Consider the following 12,613-nt stretch of genomic DNA (forward strand, 5'->3'; position numbering starts at 1 on the left):
CAAATAAGATAGTTTGTGTGCTGCAACTGAAATGAGTTATCCTGAATAAAAGAATGTCAAGGTTTTATTAGGTGCTGATTTTTAATAAGACACCGTTTACAAAAATCCTTTAGAAATGAGTACTTAAGAACCAGTTGTTTTTAAGGTACCATTTTCCAGTGATAGAACAATTTAGAAATCTCTGACACTTTAAAACCAAAAACCTCAGTCTTACAAGACGTATATATAAACTCTCATGTCCTACATCTCAGTCTCTATCCCTGTTCTATTTTTTCCTACTGTCCAGGCAAATAGTTACTTAACAAGAGAATTCAATACACCTTTTTACATTACCAATTATCATAGTCAGTTAGAGAACACAGAAGTATTTTTGATCCACTTGCCAATTTCTTTATTTGGCAAAAAAATATCTCTGACAACTGGAGATGTTAAGATGGAATATAAATCACTTTTAGGATATGAGGGGTTTTTACACACCATTAAGTTGTGAGCAGCTTATCTTTGTCTTGGTTGACAATGCCCAACGCTGACAGAAATCAGACATTAAACACTTCTTTGTCCCCACAGTTGGCTGTGGTGGGTTTTTTAAACAACCCCAAGGTAAGTCTCATAGTTTCTCTCCTATTTTCTTCTTCATTAGATATAGGGAAGTAGATAAACAAATGAGGTAGATAACATAGCCCATTTTATGGCAGTCTTTCAACAACATATAATTGTTAGATTGGGGGTAAAGCTGTGAAAATTGTGGTAACTCTTAGTCTGTACAGTACTATACTTGTGCTGACTCTGGTTTCCATCAAAAATGGATAGTGAGCTCAGTCTAAGATGGCAAATACAGAGTAGAAGTTCTGCTACCCATTGAGGTAGCTTTGAGCTGTATAAAATACCACCAAATGCCCCAGGGCAGATCCTCTCAGAAGGCTTTGATTTTGCTGAGACCAAAAGAAAAGCTATCAGAGACTTGGGAAGCTCCAGTTCCTCTGCAGTTTTCTCTGTTGGCTGTGCAAACAGTATTCAAAGTGTTTTGGAGGAAAATGGGCATCAGAAGTCTCTTACTTTCACCCTGCTTAAGTGAGAAAATGAGCAGGGAGAAATACAAGGAATGATTTCTCTGTGCAACAAGACATTTTGGGAGGGTGGCAGGGGGCATGGTGAGAGTGTGCTGTTACTCCTCTCAAAGCTTGTTGCATATGTGAATATACAAGCTGAAATCAAGGCTTTAACTTGAGTGATCTGGGTTGGAGCCTACCCTTTCAGGAAAACCACTTTCCTCTGGTTCCCTATTTCGGAAGCTGCTCTGGTATATTCCTGCTAGTTTATATGCTGCAAAGGCATTCGAGTAAACCCATAGTGAACTGTGGGCTGGAAAGGCAGCGCTGCCTTTGCCTAGGACAGTCTCTGTCATGCAAAACCTTTCATTGTTCAGCCACTGTTGGCAGGCCCTTTCTTTTCTAGCACAGCTTGTTGTTTTACTACTGGTTTTAACATATGGTTTTACTTAACATTAGCTACTTGATAAAAAAAATGAACTTTTTTTTTCCAAACCAATCTTATGTTTTATTCTACATTTAATATTTTTTATGAGGTGGTTAGATTTGTTCTCTGTTTTGAGCTCCTGGGATTTGTTCATTTGTATATTTTTAAATGCATATCTTTTCATTTAATCTTAAATTCCAAGTATCATCTTTTCATTTTCTGATCTGGAATTAATTAAGGTGTCTCAAGAAAAGTGTATATCCTCCATCTTTTGATTCCCTGTGAGCCAACATTGTATGGCAGAAAAAGCCTCCTCTGGGGACTCTATGACACACTTCAGATTAGGTCAACCAATGTGGAACTGGATCAATTAATTGCCTTTAAAACACACCAGGCTTGGGAGATCATTAAAATAATATTGATGCCTGTACCTGAAACAAAAGGTGCATGAACCAACTTGTACCATGATAGCAAAACCACCTGGTAAGTATAGTTGGTTTATGGAGATTTGATGGAACTCATGTGCCGTTCAGTCAAGTTCTCAAATTCTCCAGAATTGTGAAAAGAAGGGAATGATAATTATAGGGGATTTAGAGGCCTGAGTCAAACTGCTTATTGGCAACTGTACAAATAGCTTTTGAGTATTCTTATTCTTGTCAAATGCATTGTTTAGTATTTCAGGTTGAAACTAGTATTGTTCCAGGTGCTTATTTCCAACAAAAATTATCTCAGAGAATAAGCAAAATTTTATGTACTTTTTATGAAAACAATATCATGGCTATTTGAAGGCATAATTCCACATCAACTTATTGAGCACCAGCAGACACAATTATTCTTTTTCTGTAGATTGTTTTCTTTATGCCAGAACATTTTTCCCTTTTTAGAAGACAAAATTATATTATACTATTATATGTTATATATTATATATTATATATTATATATTATTATATATTATATATTATATAATGCAGTGTGAATAACCTAACCTGGACAAGAGCTAGAAATTACTGAGGGTAAGATTGGTACTTTAAGTACTCTGTTTCAGCTGCAATTTTCCGTCCATCTTTTACTAAAATATCACTAATCTAAAAATAAATAAATAAACCTCTTTACAAGATACAAGAAATTCTAGTAATTCAGGAAAATTGTGTTATTTTTGTGAATTACCTAAAATAGTTGCTATATAAAATAAATATGGAAGAGGTAATATATAAAACAAGAACAGCACCTTCAGGATGGACAAGGGATCAAACCCAGCCAGCACGGGTTTAGGAAGGGCAGGTCCTGTCTGACCAACCTGATCTCCTTTTATGATCAGGTGACCTGCCTGGTGGATGGGGGGAAGGCTATGGATGTGGTCTATCTGGACTTCAGCAAAGCCTTTGACACTGTCTCTCACAGCATTCTCCTGAAAAAGGTGGCAGCCCAGCCTGGACAGGGGCACTCTGTGCTTTGTCAGGAACTCACTGGAGGGCCGGGCCCAGAGCGTGGTGGTGAATGGTGCTGCATCCAGTTGGTGGCTGGTCACTAGTGGTGTCCCCCAGGGAAGACTGTTGGGCCCAGTTCTATTTAATATCTTTATTGATGATTTAAATGAGAGGATTGAGTCCACTATCAGCAAATTTGCAGATGACACTAAGCTGGGGGGAGTGTTGACCAACTAGAAGGCAGGAGGGCTCTGCAGAGGGACCTGGACAGGCTTGAGAGTTGGGCTGATTCCAATGGGATGAGGTTCAACAAGGCCAAGTGCTGAGTCCTGCACTTTGGCCGCAACGACCCCCTGCAGCGCTACAGGCTGGGTACAGAGTGGCTGGAGAGCAGCCAGGCAGAAAGGAACCTGGGAGTTTGGATTGACAGGAAGCTGAACATGAGCCAGCAGTGTGCCCAGGTGGCCAAGAAGGCCAATGGCATCCTGGCCTGGATCAGGAACAGTGTGGGCAGCAGGACCAGGGAAGTGATTCTTCCCCTGTACTCAGCACTGGTGAGGCCACACCTCGAGGACTGTGTCCAGTTCTGGGCCCCTCAGTTCAGGAAGGATATTGAGGTGCTGGAGCAGGTCCAGAGAAGAGCAACAAGGCTGGTGAAGGGACTGGAGCACAAGTGCTATGAGGAGAGGCTGAGGGAGCTGGGGTTGTTTAGCCTAGAAAAGTGGAGGCTCAGGGGAGACCTCATCACTCTCTACAACTCCCTGAAAGGAGGCTGTAGCCAGGTGAGGGTTGGTCTCTTCTCCCGGGCAGCTATCAGTAAGACAAGAGGTCATGGTCTTAAGCTGTGCCAGGGGAGGTTTAGGTTAGATATTAGGAAGAAATTCTTTACTGAGAGGGTAATAAAACACTGGAATGGGCTGCCCAGGGAAGTGGTGGATTCTCCGGAGATCTTTAAGATGAGACTGGATGTGACACTTAGTCCCATGGTCTAGCAACCACGGCATTGTTGGATCAAGGGTTGGACTTGATGATCTGGGAGGTCTTTTCCGACCTGGCTGATTCTATGATTCTATGATTAGGTTAAGTCTTAGGATGTATTGTGGGTTGTGGCAAGGTTTAAGTAGTGTGGTGCCTTTATAGAAGGACATGAGGGACTGCCCTGTGTCAGACAGAGACAGATCCAGCCAGCTCCGGTGAACCCACTACAGGAAACAGCTGAACCCATGAACTACCTTGGTGGCACCTCCAGGGGAACATATTTAAGAAAGGTTAAAAAATTTTGCACATCAGTGTCAGAATTGAGGGAAAAAGCATGAGAAATAAAACTGTGAACACCAAGGGAAGAGAGAGAAGAAGAAGGCGATCATCCAGGCACTGAAGCATCTGTGGAGGAGACAAGGCTGGAGCAGTTATTTCTCTGCAGACCATGGAAGAGCCACACTGAAGCAGATATCTGTGCTGCAGCCTATGAAGGACCCCACATTGGAAAGGTGGAACTATCATAAAGGAACCATGGAGGACCCCCAGTGGAGCAGTCTTATCCTAAAGGATTGTAGCCCATGGGAAAGTTCTACAGTGAAATAGGAAAAAAAATGTGAGGAGAAAGGAGTGACACAGATTAAGTGTTATGAACTGACCACAATTCCCATTCTCCATCCCACTACACTGCTCGATGGGAAGGAGAAGGTAGAGAGGTCAGGAATAAAGGAGTGGCACTAAGTCTGGGAAAAAGGGAGGGGTGGAGGGAAGGTGTTTTAATCTGTCTTTCTCACTCTGTGAGCCTGTTTTATCTAGCAGCACAATAAATTAATTTTCCCCAAATCACTTCTATCTTGCCCACGACAGTAATTGCCAAGTGTTCTCCCAGTCTATATCTGAACACACAGATTTTTTCATCTTATTTTGTCCTCCTATCCTTTTGAGGAAAGGTTGTGAGAGAGCAGCTGGGTGGGCATGTGGCAGATGGCAAAGGTCATTCCACTACACAGACTGAACTGGCATTATAGCTTTGAAGTAGTACAGGGCACCTAAAATATATACTCTCAAAACGGAGCCTATTCATCACAAGTACAATTCATTTATACCCTTATCCAATATGCTTTTAAGATATGACCAGTTGTTTCGTATCTTTAAAAATAAATTAAACGTGGAATTACAACCTAAAGTGGATTTTTTTCTAGTTCAGCTAAATACTGAAATGCAAAAGCAGTTTATCATATTGTCACCTAGATATCAGGCTCAGATTTATGTAGTTTTTCATGCAAGGTCTTAGAAGGTTTATCCTAAAAGTTAGTTATCAACTAACTTAGAAGATGGTTATCAACCTAGATATTTCATTTTCTTTTATTATCTGTATATCCCATATCCTATCATATTTATAGACACACAATAGCAGCTTCAAAGGACTCATTGCCTGTTCAGCTTTGAACCTATATTCTGTTATTCTGTACGCTTGGCAAATATTGTCAAAAACTTTCTAAGTTGTACTGAGTTTGTGCACAGCTAGGAGTATAAAAAAAGAAACCACAGAAATCTTATGTGCAGAATGTTATATTCTTGTACATGAAATGTTCTTTGTAAATCTAATATGCTAATGTGCAACAGATAAGGAGCATATTTTGGAATGGATAAATTCAGATGTAAAATGCATTTTTAAATAAATTCAGTGTCCTGCATCAGGTGGAAATGTGCTTTCATAGTTAAGTGGTTATATATATATTTTTCTCCCTATTTGTGTGAGTGTAAATTTGTACACTACAAGAACTAGAAGTGTACTCTTCTTGATTTACAAGTGGGTTTAGTATTATTTCAACCTTATTTTTAGTCAAATTTATGTGTACATACTAAACATACAAAATGCTGAGCACTCTCCTATTTGTCTTCATTCCAGTATTTAGGAACATATTCTGCTTCTAGGTATAATGCTTGTGGAGAGTTTTGGAAAAGTGCTCTACCAACACCTCCCACAAAAGACTGATTAAGTGGTTCAGGAAATTACAGGTCTGAAAAAGTCTTCCTTGACTAAATGAATCAACCATAAGCATTTACCACTGTCAGAAAATTAGGTCACAGATGATATAAACCAGTTTTCTGTGGAATTCCATTCAGGAATAAGTTAATTTTACATTTGCTGCTTTCTTTAAGTTGTAGTGACAATGAGATTCAGCTTTTGAATCTCTGGGATGATTTGAAATTACTTTGTGTTTCTTTTCAAGTTGTTCCAATGCATGCCTGGAGTTCTCATTAGAGTGATCTTCATGCAAGGCCTGCCTGCTTCCCAGCTATCATCCACCTCCTGCTTTCCATTTTTGTCTATAGTAAAGCTGCATCCGGCAAACCCTTGGAAATACATGCTGTGGTTACTAATTACTTGGGCTGATTTACTTAGTTATGTGTTCCAGCACAATTAAGTCCTTTCTTTCCCTATTGTATCTGCCTCATTATTAGTTATAATGGTGACATTTATACTGTAAATGGGATGGAAGCATGAAAGGGAAACTGTGTGTAAGGATAGGACCGTTGTGCAAGGGATGAATAAGTACTGAACTGTTAAGGCTAATTGTAATATAAGAATATGGCTTCAAAGGTTTTGTTTCTATTGTCTTCAAAATATTTTTGAGGAAGGGTTTCAAGGTTATAGACCCACCCACAGCTGTGTTAAAATATGTGTGCAAATGAGCACAGGGATAATAAGCAGCACATAATATGAGGTATATTTCTATGAAATTACATGTATTTAGAATGTCTAAATGAGAATAAAGGATTAATTCTCAAGGGAATGACAAAATAATGAAAGTGCATTTCAGGGACTATACTTTGGCAAGACAGTTGGCTATCCTAAAATAACAACTTATAGAGTAAAATTCCAGCCACACTTCTATTTTCTGAAAATTCAAGTTTATAAATTACTTGTAAATATGTGTGGGTAGATATTTTTTTAACTTATGTTTCTCTCTCCATATCAATTACCAAAAAAGAAAAGTGATACTTAGATATTCAGTTGAAGGAATCTGCCCTCCACTCTCTCCCCTCCCCTCCCCCTCTCCACCCCCCCCCCAAAAAAGAAGTTTTAGTTTAGTCCTAAGACTTAATTTAGTAGTTAGGGAGTGTCCAGATATTAAAATACTGTATCTTTCTGATGCACAGATGTGTTTTAACGGAAGAAAAAGCAGCTTGGTTCCTAGCTCACCGCTTTGTCAGATGCCAAATCTTGCAACCAAATTTTTTGTTGTTTCTCCTCCACACTTGGCTTTTTCTTAGCTCTCCTATCACCTCCACATTAGTTGACTTCACAGAACTTGATTTTAAATACTAGCAGCCATGCAGAAGAATTATTCTAAAGAACCACCTTTCTTGTTTGTTTCTTTGTAGCATCTTATGACTTCTAGAACTAGTTCCATGAACAGTTATCAAGAATTTAGCTACATATTTCAGGAGAGGACAGGAGTAGAAGGATGACTAAAGCACTCCATAAAATTATTGTTTGTCGTGCACTCAGAGATTTCCTGTGTCATATCGAATAACTCTGTCATCTCACAGTGGTTAAGATGGAGATACCATTATTAAGAAAGTGAAGTTGCACATTAATAGTTTTAAGATAGCATCTCTTAACAGGAGATTTGATCAGGTTTGTATTTAGTTCTGGAATTTCAGAATTGTATTTTAGGGATAGATTTGCATGCTCCTACATAGCATGTTGCATTGCCATAATACTTAATGTGAGAAGAAAGGGCTTCTTGGGTTTGACAGTGGAAGGAGTTGTGGAGGCAGAAAGACTCTCAATACAATTGAAGATGGAAAAAGAAACACAAACCAGTGCAAATACTGTTGCAGTGAATAGTATCATTTGCCAGTAAAAAATTAAATATCTTTGAGCTGTCTTTCAAATAAAATTTTTCATATTAGAAAATATTCTAATATTCTTCTTGTTGTTGAGCTGTTTACTGTTGGAATATACTTCATTGACTCAATAGAAGGAGAAAAAGCAAACATTTCATCATAAGGCACCATCTGGTAAACACTTCAGGAGGAGAGGTAATATCAAACCTTAGTTTTGAAACTCTGCCTGTAGTCAAATCAAGTTAAAGGCAAAGGCTAAAACAAACATAAACAACATTTGTAGACAATCTACTGTTTAAAATTGAAGAGGTTTCCTGCCATTAAAAGACACAAATTTTTGCTTTGAAAAAAACTGCAGGATTACTGTATTCACCGTAGATGACTGTTCTTCTTTCAAATGAAGGTCTCCAATTCCAAACCACCGGAGGTTTTTGATGGAAGAAACTCACTATTAATCTGCGGACTATGGTTGATTCAAGAGTGAATAGGATAAACTAGTGCGACCTGACACTGCAGAGAATGTAGTAGAAATGTTACTTGGCTTATAATCCTGAAATAGTCCTGTCTGTTCCACTCTTCATCTAAATTTTAGATGAAATAGTCTCTCACTCAGTGTCTCTAGAAATATGAACAAGGGTTAGAATAACTTTTGAAGAGGTCACAAATTGCAAAAGCAAAACAAACAAGACTTTTGGAAAGGATAGAAGAAACCACTGTGGAATATGCCTGCTGGTAAATGGCTCATTTTCACAATGCCACATAGTTGCATATTTTCCTTAACTGGAGTTATTCTTCCTTGAGTTTTCTTTGGTTTTATTTCTATATGAGTACTTCCTTCTTGAAACACTTGTTCCACTGTTCATTTTGAATCTTGTTCTTCTTGCAGCCATGACAGATGTTTTCCTGACATTTTAGCTCTTATTTAATTCACTATAAAATTTTGGGATTAATTTCTCTCAGATGACCCTCTAATACTCTGGCAATGCCTAACTCAATCTGCCATTCTATATATCTTTCCAGAATTTACTGAAATGGTCTCAATTTTTTTTTATTGTAGGTTTCATATATACTGGAGAAGTTGTACATCGAATGCTAACAGCTACCCAATATATTGCACCCTTAATGGCAAATTTTGACCCCAGTGTATCAAGAAATTCAACAGTCAGATACTTTGATAATGGTATGTAGCAGTCCTTCATAAATGAATGTGTCTGTACCCCTTGGCTCTTCTTATTTTCTTAACTATTTTTGAGAGAAACATTGAAGATTTTTTAAAATTTTTTTTTGTTCTTTTTTTTTAACTCCCAAGCTGTATAAAGGATGTAGCTAGACATACATAAACAGTTCTTAATTTAGAAAGCAGTTAAAGAGTCATGAATGTTTTTTCCTTATCAAACAGATATCTTCTGGAGGTTGAAGTGCATCAACTCAAACTAGTAATGCATTTTATCAGCTTTAAAAGGAAAAATCTGTCATATAAAAGTGTAAGTTCCTGCTATTTCAAAATATATATATATAGAGAGAGAGAGAGATAGTAAATACCATTTACCCATTACCTAAAATGAAAATAGCATTTGTGGAATGCAATAGCAAGAATCCACGGAAGCAGGGCAGGCATAAGGTTAATAAACCTGTCAATGACTAAGTGCATGGAGTCCCAGGATTGGAATCCAGAACATTCATCTACACCATGAATTCTCAACAGTTCCTTGTAAAAAAGATTGAAAGAGTAAAAGGCTAACTGCAGTGTTATACTTGAAACTCTGTGAGATCTTTCAAAGGTCTTGAATGTGTGGATATTTTTCTCTTGAATTCAGTTATAATCGATATTTCAGAAACGTAATCCATGTGGTTAAAAGGCATCTGGTGCCTTACTTCAGGCCTTTAGTGATCAACTACAGTGGCAGTGACTGTCTATTCTGAATTTAAAACTTAGACAGTTTCGTATCATAACTTAATATCGTCAGATCCATGATTTTTAAATCTTCCTGGATACACATGGATTAATCTGAATGTTTATTTATAGTGAATTTAAGCATAAATTTACAGCATGCTCAAAACATATTGTATTTCCCACCAGGTGTGTTACTTTTTGTTTTTTAGAACAGGGATCAATATGTATTGTATAACTTTTGTACCTAGTCATAACCTTTTTACAACCTAGTCATTGCAGCATATGTTTGTTAAAAACCCAATAAAATACTTACATGAGAAAATCCTACTCTTTACATGAAGAATTTCAAAGAGAAAAAATATAATTTTGATTTCATAAATTATTTAACATTATAGTCTGAGATTTTTCATCTTTTCTTAAAGAATCTGAGGATTCTGGGGAAGACATTGCTAATTCTCATCAAGGTCTCACTGACAGAGCTCACTGCAAGGAGCTTAGGCACACACAGATCTTCCTAAAAGCCCTGGGAATGAGATGACAGTTTTGGTGGCAGATGATTTTCATTTTTGGGTAGGGGTCTGAGATCCACATAGATCTGAAGTACTCAAAGACCAACCATAAGAAATTCTGGCTGTTTTTATTCCGATAATTTTATAATTAATAATTATATATTGAAATGCAAATATTATTATATTATTACATAATACATATATTTTTAAAAGTCAACCTACCTTTAAATAAAACTTAATACAATCATAAATAAATATTCAGAAAGCAGTTAATGAGTGTGGTCACAAAGCAAAAAATGCACTGTGTGCACAATTAATGAGTATGTACTACATCTATGAAAGACACAAAAGACAATAATGTGCTGGACTTAGTGCAGAGTGTACCCAAACTTTCTATGCTCATAGTTTCATGACTTCACCTGCCAAGATGTGTTCATGAGATTTACATCACAGAAGACTTGTGACAAAAGATGTTTCAAGGATATATCAAAAATATTTTGAGCTGGGTACATACTGAGTCATCATGAAGACTCCAGGAAGAAAGGAAATTAAAGTGTGAATCAAAGCACATGACTCCATTAATGCCGAAGAGAGAAGTTGTTGAGGAAGCCGTATAAAGACAAAAATGTTGGTTTTCATAAACACAGTTTTGGTGATAAGTGTCTTTCAGTCAAGCTGCTTGAAAATAACCTTCAACATCTATAAAACATGCTCACAGGGTATGCAAGTTGCTTGAGGTACAGTTTTGCTGTGGTAAGTGGATATTCAGCTAGTGAACTCCCATGAATATTAACAAGCCTCTTGCAACTAAATCTCTGCATACCAGACTCAATATTTACCCTATGCATGAATTCTTAGTGAGTTTGATTTAAACTACATTTATTTAATGCAAAGACCTAACATTTTTCAACTCGCAGAACCTCAGCAAGGACTTGCACCATGCAGAAAAAAGTTAATGCTATTTAATTAATGCATAGTTAACGGAAGAATTCAAATTCCTCAAATAAGAACTTTTACTAAGTAGGTGATGCTATTAGCACTTCACATTTCAAAGTCATCTGGGTTTATGTATATGGTGCAAAAAAGCCCCTGCAGAGAGGTGGTAATGGCAGCACACCTGAACTCTGAGTGCTGGATCCCACCTTTAGTGATTGTTGTTTCCAGACACGTTACTTGACCACTGCTGCTTTAGCAGTAGTCGAGGTGCTTATGTGTGGCACTGTGGTGTCTACATGTAAGAGGATTTCAGTTGCAACTTGAGTTTTTAATATCTTTGGCATTTCAAGGTGTGGAGCTGAAAGCTGATAAAAAGAGGCTAGTCACTGTTCTTGTTTCAAGTAACTGAAGATAAGTACTTTTCCTACAGTCAGTTAATGTATTTCTTACATTTTTTCTTCCCTTTGCCTCTCTACCCCCGCTCTGGGGTTCACAGGCACAGCACTAGTTGTCCAGTGGGACCATGTACATCTGCAGGATAATTACAACCTGGGCAGTTTCACTTTTCAGGCCACCCTTCTCAATGATGGGCGTATCATTTTCGGCTACAAAGAAGTAAGTCAAGTCTAAAAATTATCATTTAAGTGGACAAATTATACCTGCCAGGATTTTCCCTGTCGGGGAAGGGGGAAGGTATTTTTTTTCTGTGGGGAGAAGGTATTTGAAAGATCAGCTATAAGATCATTTCATTATATTGTTCATAAGATCACTATTTTGCTGAAAATAATGTTTTATTGTAAAAATGTTGTTCATATGATGGACTTAAAAACCATCAACATGACTCAAATGTGTTTCTCCTGGATTTCAACTGGACTTTTTTGGGTGGTTGTAAGTGCTGAGTGTTTAGTAAATTCTTGGGGTTTTAAGTAAATTCCTCTTGGGTTTTAAAAGGTAGGGTCTAATTTGCTCAATTAATTCACCCAATTTTGATCTATTTGAAAATACTCTAGAATCAATGGTTAGTATTAAAAGGTCACCTTTTTCCTGCAGATGTCATTTCTAGCAACTCACATATTTCAAAGTTCATATATTTCAAATGAGAAATAACTGGTTTGTATCACTAGATCTTTGAGGTTTTCCATCTGTTTGGTGATAAAACTGCTTAGATTGAGGCCATTTGGTTTGGATTTATAGCACTAATATGTTGTATTGGATGGCTTCTTCTGCATTCTCCAGGTGTTTCAGAATTCCAGTTGTTGCTTTAGGTGATTTTCTTTTCTTTCTAGAGTTCTGGAGGCTGTAGCCTAGTTGAATTTTGGTACTTTTGCCAGGAAATGTTGGAGCAGATGATCCTTGAAGTCCCCTTTCAGCCTGGTATTCTATGATTCAATGCTTCTGTGATTCATGCAAATGAGAATCAGAAAGTAGACAAGCTCAAATCTCTAGGGTTAAAGACGAATTTTTTTTCTTTTTCTTTCTTTCTTTCTTTCTTTCTTTCTTTCTTTCTTTCTTTCTTTCTTTCTTTCTTTCTT

The 12,613-nt window shown here is 37.4% G+C and overlaps 1 protein-coding gene across 1 annotated transcript in view; it reads left to right on the top strand.

Annotated features, from left to right (window-relative positions):
• Positions 1-12,613, top strand: part of PLXDC2 (plexin domain containing 2) — a 254,364-nt gene that overhangs the window by 173,105 nt on the left and 68,646 nt on the right. Inside the window, exons 5-6 of the mRNA XM_017817251.1 lie at positions 8,800-8,922; positions 11,578-11,696. Coding sequence (XP_017672740.1) covers positions 8,800-8,922; positions 11,578-11,696 — 242 coding nt within the window. The remainder of the gene's footprint in view (positions 1-8,799; positions 8,923-11,577; positions 11,697-12,613) is intronic.

Source organism: Lepidothrix coronata, unplaced genomic scaffold (genome assembly GCF_001604755.1).
Source record: "Lepidothrix coronata isolate B3197 unplaced genomic scaffold, Lepidothrix_coronata-1.0 Scaffold59, whole genome shotgun sequence".
NCBI lineage: Eukaryota > Metazoa > Chordata > Aves > Passeriformes > Pipridae > Lepidothrix > Lepidothrix coronata.